Below are 27,500 nucleotides of genomic sequence, written 5' to 3'. Positions count from 1 at the left end.
GAATGTTAGGTAAAGATAAGGTGTGACCCATTCGATCTGAATGTAACCTAGGGCCAATTTAATAAGGCTTTTACACTTATATCTAACAAACGGCGCTCCTTCAATTACACACGAATACATAAAATGATCTCAACAAACATTAACTGGACTCTGCTTTGAACTCTTAATTGACTTCTTTCTTGTGTTCGCACGGCAGGGGCCCACCTTGTAAACTACAAATGTAAACGTTCTATTTTTACTGATTAAATTGGTCCCTGATTTCTGTAGTATGGAACAGCTAGGAGTATTACCACCCCACTTCCTCTTCTGGATAGGATGATACCACTTCCTCTTCTGGATAGGGTGATAGTTCATCGTCGGTTAACATCAGCATTTTGTTGCCAATAACCATTTATACACTTGAGTAAAGAGAGATAATGTTGCACAAGAGTTTAGTCACTTGTACGCCATGCAAGTGACTTGTTAGTACAATACGTGACTTGTTACAATACGTGACTTCTTAATACACTTGCTTGAATTTTTTTTTTTTTTGAACAGCCAAATAAAATTCCACAACGTCATCTGGAGTTGTGTAAGAAGTATGGGAAGGTCTTTGGGTATGTTATCAAATGTGAGATCAGCTTTTTTTAATTAACATTTGAAAAACACGATCGTTACGCTCTATCAACGTTATACTGTTCTTGTTTTAGAATTTATTTTTTTCGCGAAGCTTTTCTCATGGTGGCTGATCCAGACATGATCAAAGAGATCCTCGTTAAAGAATTTCCTAACTTCCATGACCGAAAGGTGTGTTATGTTAATGCTAATTAGTGGTTGAACGCTGTACAGAGCTTCTCGACTGTTAGTTGATGTTGTTCGAAGTATAGTGCACTATTTACTCAATATATCTTTTTTTAAACCCTAGATTGGGGCCGATTCAGTGAGTTAAATACAGCGCTATTTTTAGGGCTAATTTGGCTAACTTAAAGGGGTTGAAATGTACCTAAGAGCTAAAAGGATTCCCAGGTTGGGCTAAAAAGATTTTTTATAACACCATTTCTCCCCAAAATGTGACCAAAATGGTCCTAGACCGTAGGGGTTAAATCAGCTACTAGGTAACCGCGGGGCTAAATTGGCACTTTAATGCTGAATTTTAATTTTTAAATGTTGCACGATAAACTTCCTTTTTCTATAAACAGAGCCTAGCCGATATCCCGAAGCCTTATGATCGAATGTTATCAGTTGTACGTGGTCAGAAATGGAAAGACATACGCAGCACTTTGTCGCCCACATTCAGTTCATCTAAAATGAAGCAGGCAAGTATATCTCATGAGAATGAAATCCGCTGTTGCTTATAAACCTTAGAATTTCCCAAAAGTAAAGATAAACCGAGAGTAAGACACAAAATAAGAATTAACAAACCGCCCAAAATTAATGATGTCAAATTTGACTTTACGTTTGTATTGCACGTACTACTCTAATATGGCCTCTTATTTTATGTGCCCCGGTTACCTCAGTTGATAAGGGTTGCGGACTGCTGAGCGGGAGGACTCGATGGTGCAATTCGAATCCTGGTCAGACACAAAGAAGTGTCTTTAAATAACTAGTAATATCTTGCTGCTTTTGCTCAACTCCTCGTCTCAGTTCAGATTATCGCGTTCTTGGGAGGGGACGTTGAGCCGTTGGCGTTGTCTTCTAAGACTCCTCACATGAATTAGTAAGGGACGTTAAATAGCCTACTCGCTGCTGGAAAATAGGAGAGGAGGTAGTCTTCGATGTGTGGTACAGTCTTGGGGAGGGGGTGGAGTGAGTGAGGGAAAGACATCTGGCGCAAGCTTCTGTAGTTTCCATGCTAAGTTTAGCGAAGGTAATAAAAACAGGAAGAAAATAATTTCGTTATTTTCGCGCATTGTTGACAACACTGGGAAAGGAACGGCAAGAATGGTTAGTAGCTTCTGTGCCGTTAATTGATAAGATTTTGGTCACTGTGTGTGCTTTTGTTGACGAAACGTTATTACGGAAAGGGAGTCTGTACAGACCTTAAGCTTCGTTGGCCAATTTTACACGAATCCCATGACTTGAAAGCAAACTTAAGTAGACCTTAGTGACTCCTGGGTCTCTTAATTAAGCATGTGATCTCGTTCCATTAGATGATGCCCTTCATGAATGAAGCGCTTGATACTTTATTGAAAAAAGTGGAGAGGATTTCCAAGACGAGAGAGATTGTCGATTTTCACAGGTTGGTTGACTACAAATTCATGTGTTTTACTTAGAACAGACACAAGAAAATGGCAGCACAAACGATAGCACAACTTATTATCCGGCAGATCAAGCGTTGTTTTATATCATGTTCTGTTACCTTTTTTGTCATCCCTAGCCCACGTATGCGCGATAAGAACACGGACGGCTGCTCTTTGAAATTTACGTTTTGGAAGCTTTCCGGCTACATTCAATTAGGACGCAAAATAGGACGCAATTTTACATCACAAGTCGACACATCAAACTAACTTAAAATTCAAATACATTATAGTTCTTAAAAACGTAGTTTTTCTGAGAAGAGTTCAGTTGCTTGAAACACTTCATATTTTGTAGGAATATCTTTCATTTGTTTCTTAGGTGGCTTCAAAGCCTTACCATGGAAGTGATTTTGTCGACAGCATTTGGAGTCAAAGCAGAAACACAAACTGTTGAAAACGATCCCATCACCGCCCAAGCCAAGAAGGCGATGGCTCCAAACCCTCTTTTTTCAATAATGTGTAAGAGTTTTTGTGTACGGTGTGATATTAACACCAGTAAAGGTTCAATAGCAGATTAATCTTGGCGCGAGGTCATAGTCACCTGAAACCCTATCTCGTCACGTTTATAACTAAGGAGTCTAGACATTATTGTAATTATCATCATCATTATCATCATCATCATCATCATCATCATCATCATCATCATCATTAAAAAAATCATCATCATCATCAGTGGTAGTAGTAGTAGCAGTAGCAGTAGTAGTAGTAGTAGTAGTAGTAGTAGTAGTAGTAGTAGTAGTAGTAGTAGTAGTAGTAGTAGTGGTATGATGATGATGATGATGATGATCATCATCATCATCATCTTCATCATCATCATCATCATCATCATCATCATCATCATCACCATCATCATCATCATCATTATTTATTTATTTATTTTTTTTATTGTTAATCTCGCCTACTATGTTTTCTTTTATGTATATGAAGTACTGTTACCATTTGGAAACCGTTTACTAAAGTATTTCCCAGACCCGTTTAACTTTGAGAAGATTGGTTCGGTAGCAGCGAACATTATCACTGAAAGGACGAAAGCAAGTGGCCGCAAAGAAGGACATGTAAGTTTTACGATTTTATAGGCAATGAATACTCTCAGGTGATACTTATTTATTATAAAAAGTCAATACCATTAACATTCTCATAGAAGTATATAAAGTTTGAATATATCACAAATTCTCACAAATTTTAATGTGGTAGCCATATAGGTTAGACTGGTTTGTTGTCACCGAATTTTATGTTACCAAGATAACCCATATTTAACAGGCGGTTTTTGCAGAGAATGTAATATTTCAGTTTTTAATGAAGAAGATCCACCTTCTTTGCAGTAACTGTTATGTTTGTAGCTCATTTCAGTGTTCTTCTATTAGTTTCGATTACTTTTTGTCCATAATTGGTGGTTTTCTGAAGTTTTAGGGAAATCCAGAAATCCAAGATGGCGGATCCAAGTTTGGCAATCATTACGTAATTCCCACGAAATTATGACTTCATCACTTTCAGTGGCGGACCTAAAAGGAAACAACGTGATATTTATGCTCTAAGTGTCGATGCCATAACATTTTTCTTATCGGAGTTATGGAGGGGGCGGAATCCCATAAAAAAAGACAAATCCAGCTAAGGTTAATGCACGATTTATCTATACGCGAGATTACGAGTATGCTAGGCGAACTGCATGGTCTAAGATGAGTGGTTTTTCAAACTGTGTTTATCTCCTTCGTTTACAGCGGAAAGACTTCCTGCAATTGATGCTCGATGCAAAAGATGAAACAGGAGGACAGAAAATTGACAACGAAGATATTCAGGCTCAAAGTCTTGTGTTCCTTCTTGCTGGATACGAAACCTCTAGTACCACACTGGCGTTTGCTTGTTATCACCTTGCTCTTGATACGCATGTGCAAGAAAAACTGAGAGACGAGATTGACCGCATGTGGCCTGAAGAGGAGGTGGGTCTCATGCAAAGTGACTTTCGTGAGACTGTTTTTGCTCACACCTGTGCTGTATACTATGTTATCAATAGGCAGTCATAAGGGATGCTAAAGATCTTCTTCTAACAGTACCCCAACGTTGTTTTATGCTTCTCAAAATTTTGATTGAAAGCAAAACATTCATTCAGCAACAACAACAACAACAACAGCAACAACAACTACAAAAAGAGTTGTGCACCTGTATATGCACCACAATGTGACCATTGGGCCATTATTATACGAAGAAAGAGAATTAATAATTACTAATAAATAATTTCCATCATTTACACCAGACTATATTCATTCCTTTATTTTTCTTAGGGACAGTAAAACGAACGAAACATCCGAGCACGAGAAGATTGCTCCCGCGAGGAGACGCGACGCGCGGAACTCTTGGGAGGCAGCCTCGCATGTTCCACTCGTTTTACCATCCCCAAGTAAATTAAGCCACTACTTGTGGCCTAGATACACATAGCCAGCGAGGAGCTGTTGGCTGTAATAATCCCATATCCAACAAGCGCGAGTGGAATAACTTTTTTTATTTAAACCAACGTAGAAATATTGATAGATCTTGCTCAATTCATTTTGCAAGAACGGCAAGAAGATAATTTACGTGTAATTCCCCTTATTTTTCGGGCATGGTATAATGGCAATCACCCCATGGCCGCTACGCCAATCAAAATTCTGGAATTGCATTATCCAATGATCATTTTTTTATATATAATTACTTATATCGCACTTATGAACAGGCATACCTTGATACAGCATTTCTTTACTTTGTTATCCAACATTAGTATTTTGACTGTTGATCGTTTTAAATACTTGCTTCATCTCTAGGAATCTCCTTCGTACGATGTTCTTCACAAGATGGATTATCTAGAGATGGTTATCAACGAAGCACTTAGAATGTATCCTCCAGGACTTATGTAAGCAATATAAATTGTTATTAAAATCGTCGACTGGCCAAAACAGAACTCCAGGTAATAGTTTCATTTTGACGCAGGACTATACTAGTTACTTCAGTTTGTAATTTGAGATTCAAAATGTTGTTCATTTATTTATACAGCTGTAAAAAGATCTAGGAAGTTTTCCCTTGATACAGGAATTTATCACTATTTTTTCACATTTCTGACCACGAAATCCACGCCTTTCTTGTTTTGCCATGTAAGTGCTAACATAATAGAGGCAACGAGGGAACTTTTGACACTGTTTGACTATTAAGCTATTCTTAAATCAAGCTGCACTGAAATGAAGGTTTAACGCTTCGGAAAGGGGAGATTTTATGAAACGTTTCACTGCCCAAAAAGAGAACCAAGACCAACCAAGAAATATTGCCATTGCAAAAGCAGAAGTGAAGGACCACAAATGATCAAAAACTGACGCTTTCCTGACAGAAGTACGAAAGGACTTGTAATGGAAAAAATGGGCTAAATATGGGTTAAGTACAGAAGACCCTCCATAGGTGACCAAACATAGGTAGTTGGTGGTCCGGATCCGTTTCTGGGACATGTAGATCACGACTGAATGTCTGTCCAGGAAGGATCTTCCAGCAGACACTTGACTGTAGCTTTTCTTATTATATTTCTTGTAATAATATACCTTTATTGCTCATATAATTGACAATTTACAATGTAGAATTATAAATTGAAACACTAGTGTTTGCAGCAGAATGGGGAAATATAAAGGACAAATAAAACCCTAAAAAAATAAGGTCATAAAAGTAGTTACAAAACATTCCAAAGTATTGTATTGTAATATAAGAAACTGTGCCTATAAAACGGTTGGTACGGCATTTGTAAAGCGGAATTCTCCTGGTACGCCTAAGATCATAGTGATGCTCCAAAGGCTAAGTTACCAAGTAATACAGTTTACCGGAGAGAGTAACATTCTTTCTTACTAACAAGCCTTGTTTTCCAAATATTTGCTAACCCTCTAAACCAGGATTATGTCGTTAATCTAAAACGATTAATTGGTATGGGAATTAATGTTTCTTGCCTTAGTCTTCAAAGAGATTGCAATGAGGCCTGTACTATCAAAGGAGTGAACATACCGAAAGGGCTGCCGATCATGATCCCAGTCTATGCAATCCATCATGACCCAGAGATTTGGCCAGAGCCTGAAACGTTCAATCCTGAAAGGTGAGATAATCATGATACGCAGTGGATGTGATTGGTTTTAGACATTCTGAAGGAGGATGAGAAAATAACTGCTATGAAATGACTGGCCAGAAACACCCACATTAGCTTGGAAACCCGTACCTCCACCGAATTGATATATGAAGTTAAGAACCGAAAGGCCAGTGGCCTGACAATTTCCGGCCCTACGCACGACCAGCATGTCTGGCTAGTAAAGAAAAGCTCTAGTTTTAAAATAAACTGATTGACGTCAAATGTTAAAAAATACCAAGCAATTTTTCACTTGGAAAACATGGCAATCGCATTTCAATGTCACATAAACCAAGGTTTGAATATCGCCTATTTTCGCATTAAATTTCTCCTCGCCACCGTGTTGCTGTCTTCTAACATGCGGTAAATCATGTCAATGCAAATTGCAAATTGCATATCAGAGACGGTTTTGCGCTTTGAGGTCTTTTATGTACCCAACCATGGCCTTAACCAGGCAGTCCTCTCGGCTCGTAGATTTAGGCAGTTGTTTCCTCACATATTCACATAATTTTTTCTTGCTCCGTCCCGGAGCTTCTCTCTCATATTCATTTTGTTTCAGGTTCACTGAAGCAGAGAAAGCAAAGCGCAACCCTTACACATTCTTGCCATTTGGTCATGGTCCTCATAACTGTGTTGGCATGAGATTTGCCTTGCTGGAAATAAAACTGACGCTGGTGAAATTACTGAAGAAGTACAAGTTAGAACGCACCGAGAAAACGGCGGTAAGTTTGACAATCTATTAGCGTGGAAAAAAAATGCCCGAAGAAAGTACTACTCTGGCGTGATGCTGGATGCAGAAAGGAACTGCCATGCTGAAAACACCCGGAAGATTTCGGTCACGTACTAGGCAACCAAAATCGTTCACGTGTATCAAGTTTCATCAAGTCCGGCGAGGCGGCATTGAGGAAGAAAATATTTCGGCGGTTCTTTGAAGGAAAACTGGACGGTTTCTGCTTGTTATTCAATTGCCACGGGAGCTGCAGTGTCTTTCCACTTTATAAACCCAACTTCTTTCATTATAACCCTTTTAAAACCTGGACACACTCTCTTTTGTGTCATGATGTTTTGTCCATTGGCAATCACGCAAAACCACTAAAAGAATGAACGTACACTTCGACCTTTGCGTTGCCTTCCATATCAAAAGGAAAAGTGGAAGTGAAGTTTATTTTCTTTTTTGCGTGTTGAAGAAACAAATAACTGTAGACATAATTTGAAACACTTCATTCACTGGTCACTCACAGAGCGCTTTGATTTTGTCATTAAAGTTCTGCTCCATTCCAGTGATCATGAAATAGATTCGTTGAGTTACATGTAACTTTCTGTAAATCGGATGTCCTGTGAGGTTTGTCTTATCAGACGCGTGCCATATCGCACGCATGTCTTTTCGCACGCGTTTCATATAACAATTTAAGCGTGACATTTTGCGATCGTACGCCCAGATCGTAGCTGGAACATCTGTCACAGAAAGCCCAGAAAATAAGGGTATCAGGGTTTAAAGGTATTCTTACAAATACTCATTTGTCGCCAAAATTCATCATTACCACTGAAACCACAAATACTCCTTTGTCGCCAAAATCCATTATTATCTTAGATGCACCTCATGGTTACAAAATCCGACATGTTTAGTAAGAGAGTAATGTTTTATTTTGTTTGCGTGACAATTTCACTTGAACTACATCACGTTTATCGCAAATACAAAGTGATGCCTTAGACTCTCAGCGAGTCGTTTATCGTTCACCTGTCATCAAAGACTAAACTAACGTGCATGCCCAGATACTCCTAATACAACGACACCCAAGTATACGCTCCCACAGCGTCTTGTTAGCTAAAATCAGGCATGCTTTCTAAACGTGTATTTTCATGTAAAGGACATTTGCTACCAGCATATTGAAATTCAACTTACTTCTTCCGTTGAGTTTTACCTGGTTTTACCTTTTTACCAGGTTTACTTTACCTGGCCAATGGATTTCTCCATGTCAAATCATAATTTTTCTCCTTCTTTGCAGGTTCCCATAGATCTTGCTGTTGCTTTTCTTCTCTCTTGTCCTCCAGGAAAAGTCATGCTAAGACTCTCACCGCGGGACTAAAACAAGACCGTTTACCGCCATGTCGACGTTTAGTTTTAAGGCCCGTTTAAACGGTTTCAACACTGATTTGCCCAACATTGTCAACGCCATTTTCAAGAACAAAGGAACTGTTGAGGCGGCACTGAATGAAAGTTTAAACCAATTTAATTTTGATTCATCACAATTTCAACAAACTTCCAACATCTTTTTATACCTTCAACAAATGTTGAACGACCGGTTCAAACGCACCGACATTTGGTTCAACAATTGTGTTGGACGCATATTGAAGCAAATGTTGAAACCGTTTAAACGGACCGCTTTAGACAAAGTGGAAAAAATCTCCAGTAGGACTAACCTTATTATTTGTGGTTCGTGCTTACTTCCAGTCGGGGACACGCAACGAGAACATTTAAGGAAAGTACTTAGAATGTTTTCTCCTGTCTTCCTAAGATCGTTTTCTGTCATTCTAAAGACATATTTTTGTAAGCTAATACAGATTGATCTCTTCGGATGCCTTAGCTAAAAATTTGTCTTAGAAAGGTTGAAGAAACGTAATTTATTCCACGAATTAACTAGCTTTGTTGGTTTTACGAAAATGCTAGCTGATCTTTTTCGCATTTTTAACGACATATCTGCCTCTCAGTTCAAAAACGAAAGGAAGTAGTTTTCCAGTGTTACGAAAGTTTGAGCTGGTATTTTGCCCACGAAAACTGTAGATTTTCTTTGCCACTTAATCCGAATTTCTTAGGCGGTCAAGGCCATCCGAACAGATATCTACCAAAAAGAACCGTTGGACGTCCCTGTTCCATTATTAACTTTACTGCAGTAATTTAAGGGGTTTCCTCTATCAGAGTTCACCGGTGACGCCCCGTAAAAACAACGCTAGCCTGCAGAACAGGCCTCATTTGTTTTGGCGTTTTTCAGGCGAGCGGAGGCAAGCGCGAGGCGCGTGACTCGTGACTCGTGCTTGCCTCCGCTCGACTGAAAAACGGAAAATTATATAAAAAAAAATAACGTCTGGTCTGCAGGCTAAACTTCGGCACACCTTTTTTTACTATGAAGCTTGGTCAGGTGTTCTCATCAGGGATAAATTTAAAGGTGATTATCGCAGCAGTGGTTTTATTATTCCGTTGAAAAGGAGGATGTTAAAGCTAACTGCATCCATTTCAAAGGCGCATTATAGAGAAGAGTAATGAAATCAATATGGCAATATAAATCAAATCCTTATTTTATCCTTGGAAGGAACGTTGACCAAGCATTTTAAGTTAGTGTTGTTTTTCTGCATTTTAATCAAACGAATACATCTGGCACTGTACTGGTTGGAAATGGACACAAAGAAATCTATTGATGCTCAAAACTACCAGTGATTTTGACTGCGGAATCACAAAGATTTGATTGTGCAAAATAAAAGCCCCACATATTATATTGTTATTGTCAGTAGCATAAAAGTATTCAACTAAACGATTATATTTCTAACTTCGCCTTACAAGACTGTTTCTTAAAAGTATGGGAATAAACTAAGTGAAAGATTTTCCAAGTAAGCAGAGTGTTTCTTCTTGCTTACTACCTTTGACGAACGGCTAAGACTTTTGACGTAGACGATCATTATTTTGTTATAAAAAAAAATAAGAATGTTAAAATAGCAGGTCTCCCCGGCCGTTACCCTCTGTTTTCAGGTCATAGCTGCACTTAATTTGCTGTTGTTGTTGTTCTTTTTGTTTTGTTTTTGTTTGGTTTTTGCTACAGTGTGGGCAGACAGTCGGTAACTAGGGACCTTCAGCAGAGAGAACGATGACGACGGAACTTAAAAAATTACCTTTACGTCTTCTAAATAAATTCGCAACGATTTATAATCTTTCAGAACTGAAGGGGCACGTCACTGTTTTTAAACGCTATTTATAGTCGGACGAAATTAAGGTCATTCCCCTGTTTTGCAGTGTGCACACTGCGCCACTCTACTGCACACAATGGCAAAATAAAAAATTTACGCTCATTAATCGCTGACTACTGAGTATCACTCAATCTGACTTGCATCTAACAACAAAATTCTTAATTTGCATTTTGCGCGGAAATTAAGGTATTTTCATAAGACTCGCCCCAGTCCCTTCGCGGAGAAACCAGTTTTGAAGCTCGATTTACCTCTGCTTTGTGAAATGTCTGCAAAACCAACCCGGCGAACCTATTTTCTCTTTTCAGATTTCTAACCACAATATCGTTTGCCAACTACTGTGAAAAATTAAGGAAAATCCTAGTGTTAGACTGATATCAAATTTTGCGCCTAATATCTAGCCAATGGACATTTTGGCCTACCTTCAGAGGTAACGAATTAGATTATTTTTTTGAATATCGCAGTAGTACTGGTAAGGAATAGTTTTCAAACAGATTTCACATTGAAAATGATTTATGAACAGGGAAAAAATTCTATGAAATGAGCCGTTAACTGTTCTCTTCAGAAAATAATTCCTGTTTTTGGCAAATGCTCTATTATAGTCCTTTTTGTCCAAACATGCAGAAATTATCATATTTCAATGCTTCGTTGCTGAACAACAAGCATGGTGACCCCCTCTTTTCATTTCACTTTTGCAGTTTACGCATGGTGAACCACACATGGGCAAAGTTTGGAAAAAAATCTCAGTGTAGGTTCTATTTTAGGGGAATGACCTTAAAATGGGTTTATAAGGTTGAGTTAAATTGGAGAAAGTAAAGCGACAGATTGTCGAATACAGAAGAAATTTAACTTTAGTCACACGCCACTTTTCTTTACCGCATTAAACCTTTAGTCAATTTTTGAGTAACAGCACTAGTCAGTAATGAGTCGAAGTGGAATGGGAGAAAATTGTGTGTTATAGTTGAGCAAAGGATTAAAATTTGTTTAAACGCATTTAAGTTGCATCACCTACAGCAGCTGATGCAAGAGTCTCTATTTAAAAACGCTTCTGTAAAGCACAAACTACTGTTGCGTGCGTGATGTTTACTAATGACCCACTTCCGGTGATTATGCAAACGACTGAAACTGATGCAACTTTTCCTCTGTTTTCACAAAAACATCTAAAGCGTTCATGCATCCAATCTACTCTACAGCGAAGTTCGATGCGCTTAAGAAGGAAGCAAAAGGAGTTTTCCTTTGATTTTGATACCAGAATCTTCCACTGAGTAATGTAAGTGAGTTTATTTGTTGATATTATAAATACTCTGGGAATATCAAATTCTTGCAGCTCATAATTATTAAGCAGTGTTTTGTTTGGCCCGATCCTGAATAGCTTTAGTTGTAAAGTTGGTAAATTTGCTTTAAACACGCAAGCTTTAGGCTTTTTTACCGGTTTTTAGATAAGAATCGACAGAGGCATCTGGCAGATTTGATCGATTCTGTGTACAATAGTAAAGATGGCAGACTTGGGGCAAACAGTGGCAGCGTTTGTGGCTGACCACTGTGTCACAATTTTGGTTGGATTGCTGATCGTCCTTATTTACCGGTATGTATGATTATCTTAAGAGCAATGTTAAACTTGTTTTCCTTAATTTAGAGATTCCCAATGTGCAAGATACGATTGCTGTCTTTGTTGTGAAACCCCGAGGATGTTAGTGCATACTCCGTGTGCCCCAGCACTTCGAAGCTACACCACTGGGACATTTTGAAAGGTGCAGGTTTACTGCACTGGACGCGCGGATATGTTGACAAGGATAGATTTATTCCACGTGGATGATGCAAATATGCGATGTAATTTGCATCCCACATACTAAAAGCGTGTTTACGTTGTACTGTGGAACCTCGATTTAAGGAACCTTTATATATCGCAGTCCTCAGTATAAATAAACAATAGCCCCTATTTGGCACGAAAATATGCTGAGATATTTGTCCGCGGATATTATCTGTTCCGAGAAGCGAACAGTTTTCCGAGAGCGAAGCTCGAGGAAAACTGTGAGCTTCGAGGAGCAGATAATGTCCAAGGACAAATATCTGAGCATATTTTTAAAGCCAAATGGAGGCTATTGTGATTATTATCCTTCAAATATTTTTCGCAACATGTAGTAACGAGCTTGAGTATTTGAACATTTCGTTTAAGAACAGTTTACCGTCAAAAAGGTTTAGAGTGTATGTTGTTTTCTGATACTGCTTTATTGACCAGCAGGTTTATCTCTCCTTCTGTCACAAAAGCAAACCGTTCCCCCATCTTGACATTATGAATTTTAATTGTAAACTTGACGCGCTTTGAAGTTTTTGAAATTGGGTAATATCACTTGGAGAATATGTAAACATTATTAAATTCTCAGCCTCGGATATTGCATTTCTAGCGTTCTGATTGGTTCACTAAATCTCGGTTATCAGGTCATATACCGTAGTTTGACCTTATATGGAAAACGAAAGCCCCAGGTGTCGCTAAGCTAATTTTTTTTTTTGGCGGGAAGCAAAAGTTTCTTCGGAAAAATGTAGCAATAAAAAAAAAGGAAAAGAAAGAAATACCAAACAATGCCATCTCAATATATAAAAACAATAAAAGCCACAAAGTTCGGTATGACACTATTTAATGGTACGTATCTCTGAAGCTTCCTTTAAAATCTTCAAAATTGCAAGATTTTACGATTTTTTAGATCACATAACAACAAAAATAACAACCGGTTACCTTCAAAAATTTCAGGATTGCTTGTAAATCCTGGCGGTAAGAGGTTAAAGCCAATCGAAGAAATTTCTCAGGAAGAGCTTCATGCTTGCCTTTATGTTTTTTACGAATTTACAAGGACATCAGATGGTTCATCTATGAAATACGTACGAGCGGCGGCCATAATGTTCGTTTCCGTCGCTCGGCACCACTCAGCAAAACATTTGCACTAATGTGCACAGCTCTTACGCTTCTCAAATGAGCTTGAAGTTTAAAAACTTGCACTGAATGCTTATCTCAGTGAGGTTGTACCTCGTACACTTGGACTTGCCTGAAGTGTTTTAAATCGTCCGCGAGGAATTCAGTTCAGCATGAAAAAAGCCTTCATTGCCCTGATCTCTTCCTTCGCTCGGCACCACACGGCAGAACATTTGCTCAAATGTGCACACCTATTACGCTTCTCGATGAGCTGGAACTTCAAAAGCACTTGAATGCTAGTCTCAGAAAGGTTATAATTCGTACGTTTAAACGTTTCTTGAATTTTAGATGTCCGACTGTGTCCGATTTTCTTCGCTTTCGATTTTTCATTCAACTCCGTTTGCAAAGCGCTGCGCGTGTCATGTGATCATAAGCTTTCGCGCGCTTTGGTCGGAGGTTGCCTCAACATACGGTCATCCGGTCGTTTAAATTTGAAAGAAATTTTTTCTTAAAATATAAAAATTCAGTAAACCTCAACAGCAATGTCCAAACGCGGAGAATTTAATAAAACAATTATTCCATTCGTGCTTGTTGGATATGAGATAAGTTATAGCCAACTCGGCGCTTCGCGCTTCGTTGGCTATTTACCATCTCATATCCAACGCACGCTCATGGAATAATTGTTAAATAGCCTCCATTTGGCGCGAAATTTGCTCAGATATTTGATGGATTATAACGAACAATATTCTCCCGTCCGGCCTTTTAAAATGTATGGAACAGAACCTCGATATAAAGAACCCTCGAAGGAACGAACCAACTTCTCTAGTCTCTTGGCACTTCGTTAAATGGAGGTTCCACTGTACTAACCTCCTAGGCAGACGATCTATGAGCTCGTCACGCATTCCTCTCTTGGGAGGAATGCGCGACGAACCCAAAGAGCAAACGTACCCATACAATTATAGCCTCCTACGCAGATACTATGACCTATGAATTTAACGGACTGGATAGAGGCCTGTGATGAACTGTTCTCGCGATTTCTTATTTTCACCTTATTTAAAAAAGGTCATGTCTTTGAATAAGTGATATGAAAGTTGCATACGGGAAGGCTTTCCTTTCATGAGGGTTTTCTACGTACCAACCCCGGGTGGGGGGTACTCCCTTACATGGGCTATATAGGTATTTGCAGCCCCAAAGGGTATGGTTTTTCAGCCGCTTTCGTCATAAATAGGGTATCGATTTTAGCCATTTTGCCGCCATTTTGGTAATATATAGGGTATCAATTTTTGCACTCTAGTCTTGATTTATCTGTTTTGTTTTTTTTTTTTTTTGAAGAAGCTACTTCTTCATCATGATGTTTACGGCAACTGTGTACGAGCCGCAACGGCTTGTCACGCGCTGGGCTCCAGGGGTTTTTGAATTGAAGTTGACCAGCCACTATCAGGTCATAAATAAAGTAGCTAAAATGGCAGATTTTGGTCATAAATAGGGTAAGGGTTTTGGGAAGCGGGTCGCACACCCCTATCCAATTTTTGGGAGTAACCCCCCCCCCCCTCTCCCCTCACGATGACAACTCTTACGACGTATAATTTAACAGTATGTATATGCCAGCAATGCTGACATAATTATACAGAGCGTTCTGAAATAGGAAAATTTAACAAAAGACCAGTACAGCCCGTTTTTCCTTTTTTACGGCTACAAGCGTAACTTTTGCATCATAGTTACTAACAAAAATTTCTGCCCAGCTTTGTTACCTTTTTTGATTATTGGATTGAATTCATAAGCCTTCTGTTGATAATCCAATTTTGTGTACATTTAATTAAATACTATAATCTTAAATTTCGCTACCCTTTTGGGCAAGCCTTCCCTTACATCCCACAAAGTGGATTCCGCCCTCCTCTCCAAACCCCACCACCAAACTCTTAATTTTGAATTTGACAGTAACGACTGTAGTTTTTACAACCATCAAGATAAATTAGCTTAGTCAGGCTCGAGTTAGGTACATGATAGTTTTCACAGCTTCTTTTGTCGACACGTATTGTACCATTCGTTAATATATAGTATATTCAGATACATGGAAAATAGTATTTCGTAATTCCTTTCATTAACCTTATGATGAGCTTTTTATGAAGATCTTATAAAGGTGTGATCGTTTTGCTGCTCTTTTTATTAAACTGTGAGGTTTCTCTTTGAGTGGTCTTAATATAAATTTTAATATTAAACTGTGGACAAGTGTAGGCTTCCTAAAAGTGTATTCAGAGTTCATCGAGAGGCTGGAGGTTTACATCCACCTACCCCTCCCAAGCACACACATGCACTTACGGGTGTGTTTCATTTGACAATAAACAAGAATATTATTTATAATTTATTGCTATATTCTATTCTTGATTCCAGTTACTTTACTGCACCATACACCATCTTTAAGGAACTTGGAATTCCTGGACCAACACCAATTCCTGTTTTTGGAACTGTAACGCCGCGTACAATCTTCAATGTAAGTTTCAATTCTGTTTATCTGGCGTCATTGAGGTAACTATTTAATTGTCTATAAAACTTAGCCAAAGGTTGATTTTCGTACTATAACTGTTGTCGTTTAACAAATGTGTACCACAACTCCTAATTACTGGTAAAATGAACCCGACTGAGTGTGATTTTAAGGCCAATGTCATTCTTTTCTCTGTTTACCAACAGGACGCTTAATAATTCTGGGTCCGGCAAAATCTAAAGTTTAATCTGAAAACAAGAAAATAGTAACGACAATTGCAGTCTGAGAAAGTATTTATGTGTCTCAACTTAAAAAGTTGGGTCGGTGGAGGCCATCTCTGTTAAGGACGGTGCCTACTATTGTTACTGTGCATATGTTCTGCGCATCTCGTGATACTCCGTTGTATATGGGTGGGGGCTACTAATACAGGGATATTTTTGCGCAGTTTAAAACTATTCGGGGAAAGCAGAAATTAGCAAGTGCTTTTGGTATCCAAAAAGAAAATTGGGGGTAACCATGCATTCTTCAGAGATAACAAAGCTTGAATTTGGAAAAAAAAAACGCCATGCATTGCTTTTTATTATACTGCCTTTTAGAATAATCGTTGTTTAATTATCTCTTAAAAATGCGTGGTTTCTCCCAATTTTTCTTTTATGATTTCCACAGCCTTTACTACGATCTGCTTTTGCCGCATAGTCATAGACCGCGCAAAAATACTTCGGTATTAGTACGCACCCCGTCCTTAATTCTTGTATACGCTCTCATTGAGCTGTAGAAATGCAATGTTGAGTAAAGAAAAGATGTGACCCATTCGATCTGAGTGTAACCTGGGGCCAATTTAATAAGGCTTTTACACTTGTAACTAACAAACTGCATTCTTTCAATTACACATAAATACATCAAATGATCTCAACAAACATTAACTGAACTCTGCTTTGAACTCTTAATTGACTTCTTTCTTGTGTTCGCACGACAGGGGCCTACCTTGTAAACTACGAATGTAAAAGTTCTATTTATAAATTGGTCCCTGATTTCTGTAGCATGGAACAGCTAGGAGTATTACCACAACACTTCCCCCACCCCCCCCCCCCCCTCCCTGGATAGTTCATCGTCGGTTACCATCAGGCGAGCATTTTGTTGCCAATAACCATTTATATACTTGTAATGTTGCAAAAGAGGTTAGTCTAAAAATACACTTGAATTTTTTTTTTGAACAGCCAAATAAAGTTCCACAAAGTCATCTGGAGTTGTGTAAGAAGTATGGGAAGGTCTTTGGGTATGTTAACAAATGTGAGATCAGTTTTTTTAATTAACATTTGAAAAACACGTCATCAATCGTTACGCTCTATCAACGTTATTTTCTTGTTTTAGAATTTATGTTTTCCGCGAAGCTTTTCTCATGGTGGCTGATCCAGACATGATCAAAGAGATCCTTGTTAAAGAATTTCCTAAATTCCATGACCGAAAGGTAAAGAATTTGTTATGTAAATGCTGATTAGTGGTTGAACGCTGCACAGAGCTTCTCGAATGTTAGTTGATGATGTTCGAAGTATAGTACACTATTAAGTCAAAATATCTTCTTTTGAACCCAAAATTGGGGCCGATTCAGTGAGTTAAATACAGCGCTATTTTGAGGGCTAATTTGGCTAACTTAAAAGGGCTGAAATGTACCTAAGAGCTAAAATGATTCCCAGGTTGGGCTAAAACGATTTTTCATAACACCATTTCTCCCCAAAATGTGACCAAAATGGCCCTAGACCGTAGGGGTTAAATCAGCCCCTGGGTCACCGCGGGGCTAAATTGGCACTTTAATGCTGAATTTTAATTTTTAAATGTTGCACGACAAACGTCCTTTTTCTATAATCAGAGCCTAGCTGATATCCCAAAGCCTTATGATCGAATGTTAAATATGGTACGTGGTCAGAAATGGAAAGACATACGCAGCACTTTGTCACCCACATTCAGTTCATCTAAAATGAAGCAGGCAAGTATATCTCATGAGAATGAATCCGCTGTTGCTTGCTAATATTTCTAATGTACAAAATGTCTAAATACGATAAGTGTTGCGGACTGCTGAGCGGGAGGACTTGATAGTGCAATTCGAATCCCAGTCAGACACAAACCAGTGTCTTTAAATAACTAGTATTATCTTGCTGGTTCTGCTCAACACCTTGTCTCAATTCAGATTATGGCGTTCTTGGGAGGTGACGTTAAACCGTTGGCCTTGTCTTCTACAACTCCTCACATGAATTAGTAAAGGACGTTAACTAGCCTACTCGCTGCTGGAAAATAGGAGGGGAGGTAGTCTTCGATGTGTGGTACAGTCTTGGGGAGGGGGTGGAGTGGGTGGGGGAAAGACATCTGGCTCAAGCTTCTGCGGTTTCCATGCTAAGTCTAGCGAAGGTAATAAAAATAGGAAGAAAAGAATTTCGTTATTTTCGCGCATTGTTGACAACACTGGGAAAGGAACGGCAAGAATGGTAAGTAGCTTTCGTGCCGTTAATTGATAAGATTTTGGTCACTGTGTGTACTTTTGTTGAAGAATCTTTATTACGGAAAGCGAGTCTGTAAAGACCTTAAGCTTCGCTGGCCAACTTTACACGATTGTAGCGAATCCCACGACTTTAAAGGAAACTTAAGTAGACCTTAGCTGCTCTTAGGTCTGTTAATTAAGCATGTGATCTCGTTCCATTAGATGATGCCCTTCATGAATGAAGCGCTTGATACTTTATTGAAAAAAGCGGAGAGGATTTCCAAGACGGGAGAGATTGTCGATTTTCACAGGTTGGTTGACTACAAATTCATGTGTTTTACCTAGAACAGACACAAGAAAATGGCAGCACAAACGATAGCACAACTTATTATCCGGCAGATCGAGCGTTATTTTATATCATGTTCTGTTACCTTTTTTTGGCATATCTAGCCCACGTAGGCGCGATAACAACACCTTTGCTGTTTGCTCGGACGGCTGCTCTTTGAAATTTACGTTTTGGAAGCTTTCTGGCTACATTCAATAAGCTGTATGCAGGCTTTAGAACCGGAAGGACGCAATTTTACATCACAAGTCGACACATCAAACTGACTTGAAATTCAAATACATTATAACGTAGTTTTTCTGAGAAGAGTTCAGTTGCTTGAAACACTTCATATTTTGTAGGAATATCTTTCATTTGTTTCTTAGGTGGCTTCAAAGCCTTACCATGGAAGTGATTTTGTCAACAGCATTTGGAGTCAAAGCAGAAACACAAACTGTTGAAAACGATCCCATCACCGCCCAAGCCAAGAAGGCGATGGCTCCAAACCCTTTTTTTGCAATAATGTGTAAGAGTTTTTGTGTACAGTGAAATATTAACACTAGTAAAGGTTTAATAGAAAATTGATCCTAGCGTGAACATTGAATGTCTGGCGAGGTCATAGTCACCTGAAATTATGACTCGGTTTCCTAATCTCGTCACGTTTATAACTCAGGAATCTAGACATTATTATAATTATCATTATCATCATCATCATCATCATCATCATTAGTAGTAGTAGTAGTGGTGGTAGTAGTAGTAGTAGTAGTAGTAGTAGTAGTAGTAGTAGTAGTAGTAGTAGTAGTAGTAGTAGTAGTAGTAGTAGTAGTAGTAGTGGTGGTGGTGGTGGTGGTGGTGGTGGTAGTAGTAGTAGTAGTAGTAGTATTAAGATGGTGGTGGTGATCATCATCATCCTCATCATCATCATCATTATTTTTTTATTGTTAATCTCGCCTATTATGTTTTCTTTTATGTATATGAAGTACTGTTACCATTTGGAAACCGTTTACTAAAGTATTTCCCAGACCCGTTTAACTTTGAGAAGATTGGTTCGGTAGCAGCGAACATTATCACTGAAAGGACGAAAGCAAGTGTCCGCAAAGAAGGACATGTAAGTTTTACGATTTTATAGGCAATAAATACTCTCAGTTAACACTTATTTATTATAAAAAGTGAATAATATTAACATTCCCATAGGAGCATATAAAGTTTGAATATATCACAAATTGTCAGAAATTTATCTGGGAACATTTTAATGTGGTTAGACTGGTTTGTTGTGACCAAATTTGATGTTACCAAGATAACCCATTTTTAACAAGCGGTTTTTGCAGAGAATGTAATATTTCAGTTTTTAATGAAGAAGATCCATCTTCTTTGCAGTAACTGTTATGTTTGTAGCTCATTTAAAAGTTCTTCTATTGGTTTCGATTACTTTTCGTCCAACATTGATGGTTTTCTGAAGTTTTAGGAAATCCAGAAATCCAAAATGGCGGATCTAAGATGGCCGCAAGTTTGGCAATCATTACGTAATTCCCACGAAAGTAAGATTTCATCACTTTCAGTTACGGACCTCACAGGACTTATCCTCTAAATGTCGATCCCATAACTTTTATCTTCTCAGAGTTATGAAGGGGGACGCGAGATTACAAGTATGCTAGGCGAGCTGCATAGTCTAAAATGAGTATTTTTGCAAACTGTGTTTATCTCCTTCGTTTACAGCGGAAGGACTTGCTGCAATTGATGCTCGATGCAAAAGATGAAACAGGAGGAGAGAAAATTGACAACGAAGATATTCAGGCTCAAAGTCTTATGTTCCTTCTTGCTGGATACGAAACCTCTAGTACCGCACTGGCGTTTGCTTGTTATCACCTTGCTCTTGATATGCATGTTCAAGAAAAACTGAGAGACGAGATTGACCGCATGTGGCCTGAAGAGGAGGTGGGTCTCATGCAAAGTGACTTTCGTGAGACTGTTTTTGCTCACACCTGTGCTGTATACTATGTTATCAATAGGCAGTCATAAGGGATGCTAAAGATCTTCCTCTAACAGTACCCCAACGTTGTTTTATGCTACTCAAAATTTTGATTGAAAGCAAAACCTTCATTCAACAACAACAACAACAACAACAACAACAGAAAGAGTTTTCTGGTGGAAGCAAAGATTAAGGGTGTGGCCGCAGAGGTAACCTGTAGTTGCACCACAATGTGACCATTGGGCTATTGTCATACCAAAAAGAAGAATTAACAATTACTTATAAATAATTTCCATCATCTACACCAGACTATATTGCTTCCTTTATTTTTCTTAGGGACAGTAAAACGAACGAAACATCCGTGCACGAGAAGATTGCCCCCGCAAGGAGACGCGACGCGCGGAACTCGTGGGAGACGGTTTCGCGCTCTCTCGCATGTTGCGCTCCTCTTACCATCTCTAAGAAATATAAGGGACTATTTGTGGCCTAGATATACATCTGTTGGCTGTAATAATCCCATATCCAACAAGCGCGAGTGGAATAACGTTTTTTATTTAAACCAACTTAGAAATATTGATAGATCCTGCTCAATTCATTTTGCAAGAACGGCAAGAAGATAGTTTACGTGTAATTCCCCTTATTTTTCGGGTATGATATAATGGCAATCGCCCCTTGGCCGCTACGCCAATCAAAATTCTGGAATTGCATTATCCAATCATCATTTTTAATATTTAATAACTTATATAGCACTTGTGAACAGGCATACCTGGATACAGCATTTCTTTACTTTGTTGTCCAACATGAGTATTTTGATTGTTGTTTTTTTTAAATACTTGCTCCATCTCTAGGAATCTCCGTCGTACGATGTTCTTCACAATATGGATTATCTAGATATGGTTATCAACGAAGCACTTAGAATGTATCCCCCAGGATTTGTGTAAGTAATATACACGCTGTAAATTGTTATTAAAATCGTCGACTGGCCAAAACAGAACTCCAGGACTATACTAGTTACTTCAGTCTGTAATTTCAGATTCAAAATGTTGTTACACGGAATGCCCGCAGGGCAGGCTGTGTCTAGGTTTCGGTCGGATATCTTTTTTTTTTCTTCCTCGTAGTCAGAAATCGCTACATTAATTTATGCATTAAAATATGCCCTCCCATGGTAGGGATGTATTGTTCTGATTGTCTTTAACAAAAGCAGGCCAATCAAAATCTATTATTCGGGCACATATCACGAGAGAGGGGACCCACTCAACCCTTTCTGTGTTACGTCAAATTACCATTTGATTTATTCATTAAACCTTGATTAAATTCTGCCCTCTCCCAGAAGGGATTTATTGTTCTGATTGTCTTGAACACAAACAGCCCAATCGAAATCCATTATCGGTGCGTATATCACGAGGGAGGGGACCCACTTATCTCTACCTGTGTGACGTCAAAGCAAGTCATCATTTCGAAAAGTTGTTTTTGTTCAATGGCGGCCGCATGTATAAATTAAAGACTCTGATCTGCCGTTTTCAGAGAGAAAACAAACCTTTTTCAAGCAGTAAATCGAAATAATAACTTTTAGGTAGTACTCGACAGTTGAAACGGTGGAAATTGGGAGAGTTCACAGCAAAGAAACTCCGCTTTAAAAAAAAAAATCGAATAATCAACGCGAAGGATTAGAGCTAGAGGAGGCCAGACCAGTTCAGCGGGGTCATGACGTATTGCATAGTTATTTCTGGTATGATTCCTAGTAACACAACGATAAGTGTCACGCAATATGTCTGAATAAAACCATTCAGACAATTATTTCAATTGCCAAGGGAGGATAGTTTTTAAATATCTGCGAAACATACAATGGGGAATAATTGGGGCTACATTAAGCATTCCGTGTAATGCCATTAGAGGGGAATCTTGTTTATTTTACTGTGTGAGGTACAGCTGCAAAAAGATCTAGGAAGTTTTCCTGTTACCCACGAATTAATCGCTAATTTTTTTTTTTTTTTTAACATTCTGACCACGAAATTCACGCCTTTCTTGTTTTGCCAAGAAAGTCCGCCGACATAATAGAGGGAAAGAAGGAGCTTTTGACAATGTTTCGTAAATCAAGCTGCACTGAAATGAAGGTTTAACGCCTCGCAAAGGGGAGATTTTATGAAACGTTTCACTGTCCAAAAAGAGAACCAAGACCAACCAAGAAAAATTGCCATAGCAAAAGCAGAGATTATTAACTGTGGTCTTTTCCACTCACACGTGAAGGACCACAAATGATCAAAAACTGACGCTTTCCTGACGGAAGTACGAAAGGACTTGTAATGGAAAAAATGGGCTAAATATGGGTCAAGTATAGTAGACCCTCCATAGGTGGCCAAACATGGGTAGTTGGTGGTCCGTTTTTGGGACAGGTAGATCAAGACTGAATGTCGGTCCAGGAAGGACACTCCAGCGGACATTGACTGTAGCTTTTCTAATTATGTTTCTTGTAATAATACCTTTGTGCTCATATAATTGACAATTTACAATGTAGAATTATAAACTGAAACACTCGTGTTTAGAGCAGGATGGGGAAATATAAAGGACAAATAAAACCCTAAAGCAATAAGATCAATAAAAGTACTTACAAAACATTCCAAAGTATTTCATTGTAATGTAAGAAACTGTGCCTATAAAACGGTTGGTACGGCATTTGAAAAGCGGAAGTAGTAAATAAGGGCCACGTGGTACAATCCCGGTGTCCTGATTGGTTAGGGACTAAACCGCCTTTATTTACTACCAGCGGAATTCTCCTGGCACGCCTAAGATCATAGTGATGCTCCGAACACTAAGTTAATAAGTAATACAGTTTACCAGAGGGAGTAACATTCTTTCTTAAATTAACAAGCTTTATTTTCCAAATATTTGCTAACCCTCTTAACCAGGATGATGTCATTAATCTCAAAAGATTAATTGGTATGGGAATTAATGTTTCTTGCCTTAGTCTTCAGAGAGATTGCAATGAGGCCTGTACTATCAAAGGAGTGAACATACCGAAAGGGCTGCCGATCATGATCCCAGTCTATGCAATCCATCATGACCCAGAGATTTGGCCAGAGCCTGAAACGTTCAATCCAGAAAGGTGAGATAATCATCCTGGAGGAGGATGAGAAGGTAATTACTATGAAATGAGCGGCCAGAAACACCCACATAAGCTCGGAAGCCCGTACCTCCACCGAATTGATATATGAAGTTAAGAACCAAAAGGCCAGTGGCCTGAGAATTTCCGGCCCTACGCACGGCCGGCATGCTCTGGCTAATAAAGAAAACCTCTAGTTTTAAAATAAACTGATTGACGTTAAATGTTAAAAAAAAACCATGCAATTTCAAATTTCTCAGTTGGAAAACATGGCAGTCGTATTTTAATGTCACATAAACCAAGGTTTCAATATCGCCTATTTTCGCATTAAATTTCTCCTCGCCACCGTGTTGCTGTCTTCTAACATGCGGTAAATACATGACATCATATCAATGCAAATTGCACATCGCATATCCGTGCTGGTTTCGCGCTTTGCGGTCTTTTATGTACCCAACTATGGCCTCAACCAGGCAGTCCTCTCGGCTCGTAGATTTAGGCAGTTGTTTCCTCACAATCATATTCAAATAATTTTTTCTTGCTCCGTCCGGGAGCTTCTCTCTCATATTCATTTTGTTCCAGGTTCACTGAAGCAGAGAAAGCAAAGCGAAACCCTTACACATTCCTGCCATTTGGCTATGGTCCTCATAACTGTGTTGGCATGAGATTTGCCTTGCTGGAAATAAAACTGACGCTGGTGAAATTACTGAAGAAGTATAAGCTGGAACGCACCGAGAAAACTGCGGTAAGTTTGATAATCTATTAGCGTGGAATAAAAAAATGCCCGAAAAACCTACTAATCTTGGCATAAAAGCTAACGCAACAAGACCAAAATCGGATAATTTTTGCAATTGATTTTTTTCGTGCAGATTTTTAACCTAAGGCCGTCCCTCCTCATCAATACGTTACTTTTCAATGGTCTTCGTTTTCATTTCTCGTCCATACAAGCGTTCTCATATCGCTTTCACCTGTCCACACTATGGGCCAGTTGATATGGGCAACATTGCCGTGTAGCAAATTTTTATTTGTTACACGTTTTACCACACCTGCCCTCAACAAGGTTTTTGCGTTTCAAAGAGTAGACTGCATGCCGTTTCTACGTTTGGCAACATGCCGGTTTTATTGTTGCGCGTGGTTATAATAAGAACAAAAAGTGACGCAACTTGTCATGTATTATTTGTTGTGCGACAGATTGCACGAAAATATTACCCGTAGTTATTTGCTAAAATCAGGCATGCTTTTTAAACGTGTATTTTCATGTAGAGGACATTTGCTATCAGCATATTGAAATTCAACTTACTTCTTCCGTTGAATTTGAACTTTACCTGGCCAATGGATTTCTCGATGTCAAATCATAATTTTTCTCCTTCTTTGCAGGTTCCCATAGATTTTGTTGTTGCTCTTCTTCTCACTTGTCCTCCAGGAAAAGTCATGCTAAGACTCTCACCGCGGGACTAAAACAAGACCGTTTACCGCGATGTTAACGTTTAGCTTTAAGGTCCGTTTAAACGGTTTCAACATTTGCCCAACATTTTCAACGGCATTTAACATTTTCAAGAACAAAGGAATTGTTGAAGGGACGCTGAATGAAATTTTAAACCAATTTAAATTTGATTCAGCACACTTTCAACAAACTTCCAACATCTTTTTATGCTTTCAACAATGCTGAACGACCGGTTCAAACGCCGCCGACATTTGGTTCAACAATTGTGTTGAACCCATGTTGAAGCAAATGTTGAAACCGTTTAAACGGACAGCTTTAGACAAAGTGGAAGAAATCTCCAGTAGGACTAACCTTATTATTTGTGGTTCGTGCTTAGTTCCAGTCGGGGACACGCAACGAGAACATTTAAGGAAATACTTAGAATGTTGTCTCCTGTCTTCCTAAGATTGTTTTCTGTCCTTCTAAACACATATTTTTGTAAGCTAATACAGATTGATCTCTTCGGATGCCTTAGCTGAAAATTTGTCTCAGAAAGGTTAAAGAAACGTAATTTATTCCACAAATTAACTAGCTTTGTTGGTTTAACGAAAATGCTAGCTGACCTTTTTCGCATTTTTAACGATATATCTGGCTCTTCAAAAACGAAAGGAATTAGTTTTCCAGTGTTACGAAAGTTTGAGCTGGTATTTTGCCCAAGAAAACTGTAAATTTTCTTTGCAACAAGTCCGAATTTCTGAGGTGGTTAAGGCCATCCGAACAGAGATCCACCGAAAAGAACCGTTAGACATCCCTGTTCGATTATTAACATTAATACAGCAATTTAACGGTGTTTCCTCTATCAGAGTTCACCGGTCACACCCCACAAAAATAACGCTAGCCTGTAGAACAGGCCTTTTTTTTTTTTGGCGTTTTTTCAGGCGAGCGGAGCTAAGCGCGAGGCGCGTGACTCGTGACTCGTGCTCTCCTCCGCTCGCCTGAAAAACGAAAAATTATAAAAAAATAACGTCTGCTCTGCAGGTTAAACTTGGGCACACCGTTTTTTACCATGAAGCTTGGTCAGGTGTTCCCATCAGGGATAAATTTAAAGGTGATTATCGCAGCAGTGGTTTTATTACTCCGTTGAAAAGGAGGATGTTAAAGTTAACTGCATCCATTTCAAAGGCGCATTATTGAAAAGAGTAATGAAATCAATGTGGCAATATAAATCAAATCCTAATTTTATCCTTGGAAGGAACGTTGACCAAGCATTTTAAGTTGGTGCTGTTTTTCTTCATTTTAATCAATCGAATACATCTGGCTTTGTACTGATTGGAAATAGACACCAAGAAATCTATTGATGCTCAAAACAGTGATTTTGACTGGGGATTCACAAAGATTTGATTGTGCAAGATAAAAGCCCCACATATTATATTGTTATTGTCAGTAGCATAAAAGTGTTCAACTAAACGATAATATTTGTAACTTCGCCTTGCAAGACTGTTTCTTAAAGGTATGGGAATAAACTAAGTTAAAGATTTTCCAAGTAAGCAGAGTGTTTCTTGTTGCTTACTACGTTTGACGAACGGCTAAGTCTTTTGATGTAGACGATCATTATTTTGTTATAAAAAGAATAAGGATGTTAAAATACCAGGTCTCCCCGTTACCCTCTGTTTTCAGGTCATAGCTGCACTTAATTTGTTGTTGTTGTTCCTTTTTTTTTTTTTTTTTTTTTTTGGGGGGGGGGGGGGGGGTTGATACGCTTCTCTGATAAGTCAGTGCCCACTTACGAAACAAATGTACAGTGTGGGCATCACCAACTACAAACGTCTCCCACTGCTTGTACAGTCAGTCAGTAACTAGGGACCTTCAGCAGAGAGAACGATGATGACGCCGACGGCAACGGAACTTAAAAAATTACCTTTGCGTCTTCTAAATAAATCCGCGATGATTTATACTCTTTCAGTTTGTGTAATGTGGCCGAACTATCCAGGAGCTAACGTCGTAGGGACGGTTTTAAAGTTCGGAAAGAGAAAGGTAAATTAATCATCATGCATTCACGTTCTCCATAAAAAACCTTAAATTTGATCATTTCACGTTGTTGTTTTGCAGAGGACGGCAAAAAATTAAAACTATTGTTTTCTGAAGTTCTTGTTCACGTCGTCGTCGTCGTCGCAGCTTAAGGTCCCTCCGACGTATTCGGACAAAACATTTCTTTCCGTTTACCTGCTTGCTAACCTAACCTTTAGGATGAATAACGGTATTGGCTGAAGAACTTAGCTGCGATCACACTTTATGACGAGTCATTGACAGACAAACTTACAAAGGCTGGTGTTACCAGCTTTATTCGATAAGCATTGTACGGACCAATGTTTTATACCAAGTTGAAGGCCGCCACTAACTACACTTCTTGTTAATGTAGTTAACTGCAGTTATGTCACTGATGCGACTGTAACTACAGTTTTTCAAGACGAAA

The 27,500-nt window shown here is 38.8% G+C and overlaps 2 protein-coding genes and 1 long non-coding RNA gene across 5 annotated transcripts in view; 2 read left to right on the top strand and 1 right to left on the bottom strand.

The window, feature by feature from the left end:
* Nucleotides 1-26,690, top strand: part of LOC146474838 (cytochrome P450 3A2-like) — a 30,867-nt gene extending 4,177 nt beyond the window's left edge. The window contains exons 4-15 of one of the 2 annotated variants that reach the window (XM_085116585.1): nt 538-596; nt 690-786; nt 1,179-1,295; nt 2,130-2,218; nt 2,596-2,735; nt 3,204-3,331; nt 3,995-4,213; nt 5,072-5,160; nt 6,235-6,372; nt 6,959-7,121; nt 8,406-8,505; nt 25,107-26,690. In XM_085116585.1, the coding sequence (XP_084972711.1) occupies nt 538-596; nt 690-786; nt 1,179-1,295; nt 2,130-2,218; nt 2,596-2,735; nt 3,204-3,331; nt 3,995-4,213; nt 5,072-5,160; nt 6,235-6,372; nt 6,959-7,121; nt 8,406-8,486 (1,320 nt within the window). In that variant the 3' untranslated portion in view covers nt 8,487-8,505; nt 25,107-26,690. Of the gene's footprint in view, nt 1-537; nt 597-689; nt 787-1,178; nt 1,296-2,129; nt 2,219-2,595; nt 2,736-3,203; nt 3,332-3,994; nt 4,214-5,071; nt 5,161-6,234; nt 6,373-6,958; nt 7,122-8,405; nt 10,003-25,106 lie in introns of those variants that run through there. The other variant, XM_085116584.1, reaches the window with a different exon arrangement.
* The window catches only part of LOC146474832 (uncharacterized), a 265,330-nt gene that overhangs the window by 124,143 nt on the left and 113,687 nt on the right, over nt 1-27,500 (bottom strand). The window lies entirely within an intron of this gene.
* LOC146474839 (cytochrome P450 3A29-like) lies at nt 11,485-26,464 on the top strand. 2 transcript variants are annotated; one of them, XM_085116586.1, is made up of 14 exons: nt 11,485-11,623; nt 11,793-11,938; nt 15,653-15,752; nt 16,961-17,019; nt 17,115-17,211; nt 17,611-17,727; nt 18,439-18,527; nt 18,925-19,064; nt 19,519-19,646; nt 20,255-20,473; nt 21,356-21,444; nt 23,473-23,610; nt 24,187-24,349; nt 24,982-26,464. In XM_085116586.1, exons 2-14 carry the CDS (start codon nt 11,850-11,852, stop codon nt 25,060-25,062), a joined length of 1,509 nt encoding a protein of 502 aa, XP_084972712.1. In that variant the 5' UTR covers nt 11,485-11,623; nt 11,793-11,849; the 3' UTR covers nt 25,063-26,464. The 2 variants fall into 2 exon arrangements, with proteins under 2 accessions (XP_084972712.1, XP_084972713.1); XM_085116587.1 differs by having other exon boundaries at nt 11,513-11,627.

Source organism: Pavona decussata, unplaced genomic scaffold, assembly GCF_977016875.1.
Source record: "Pavona decussata unplaced genomic scaffold, jaPavDecu1.1 SCAFFOLD_87, whole genome shotgun sequence".
NCBI lineage: Eukaryota > Metazoa > Cnidaria > Anthozoa > Scleractinia > Agariciidae > Pavona > Pavona decussata.
Note: the sequence above shows the minus strand (reverse complement) of the source record. Positions and strands in the feature narration are given on the sequence as shown.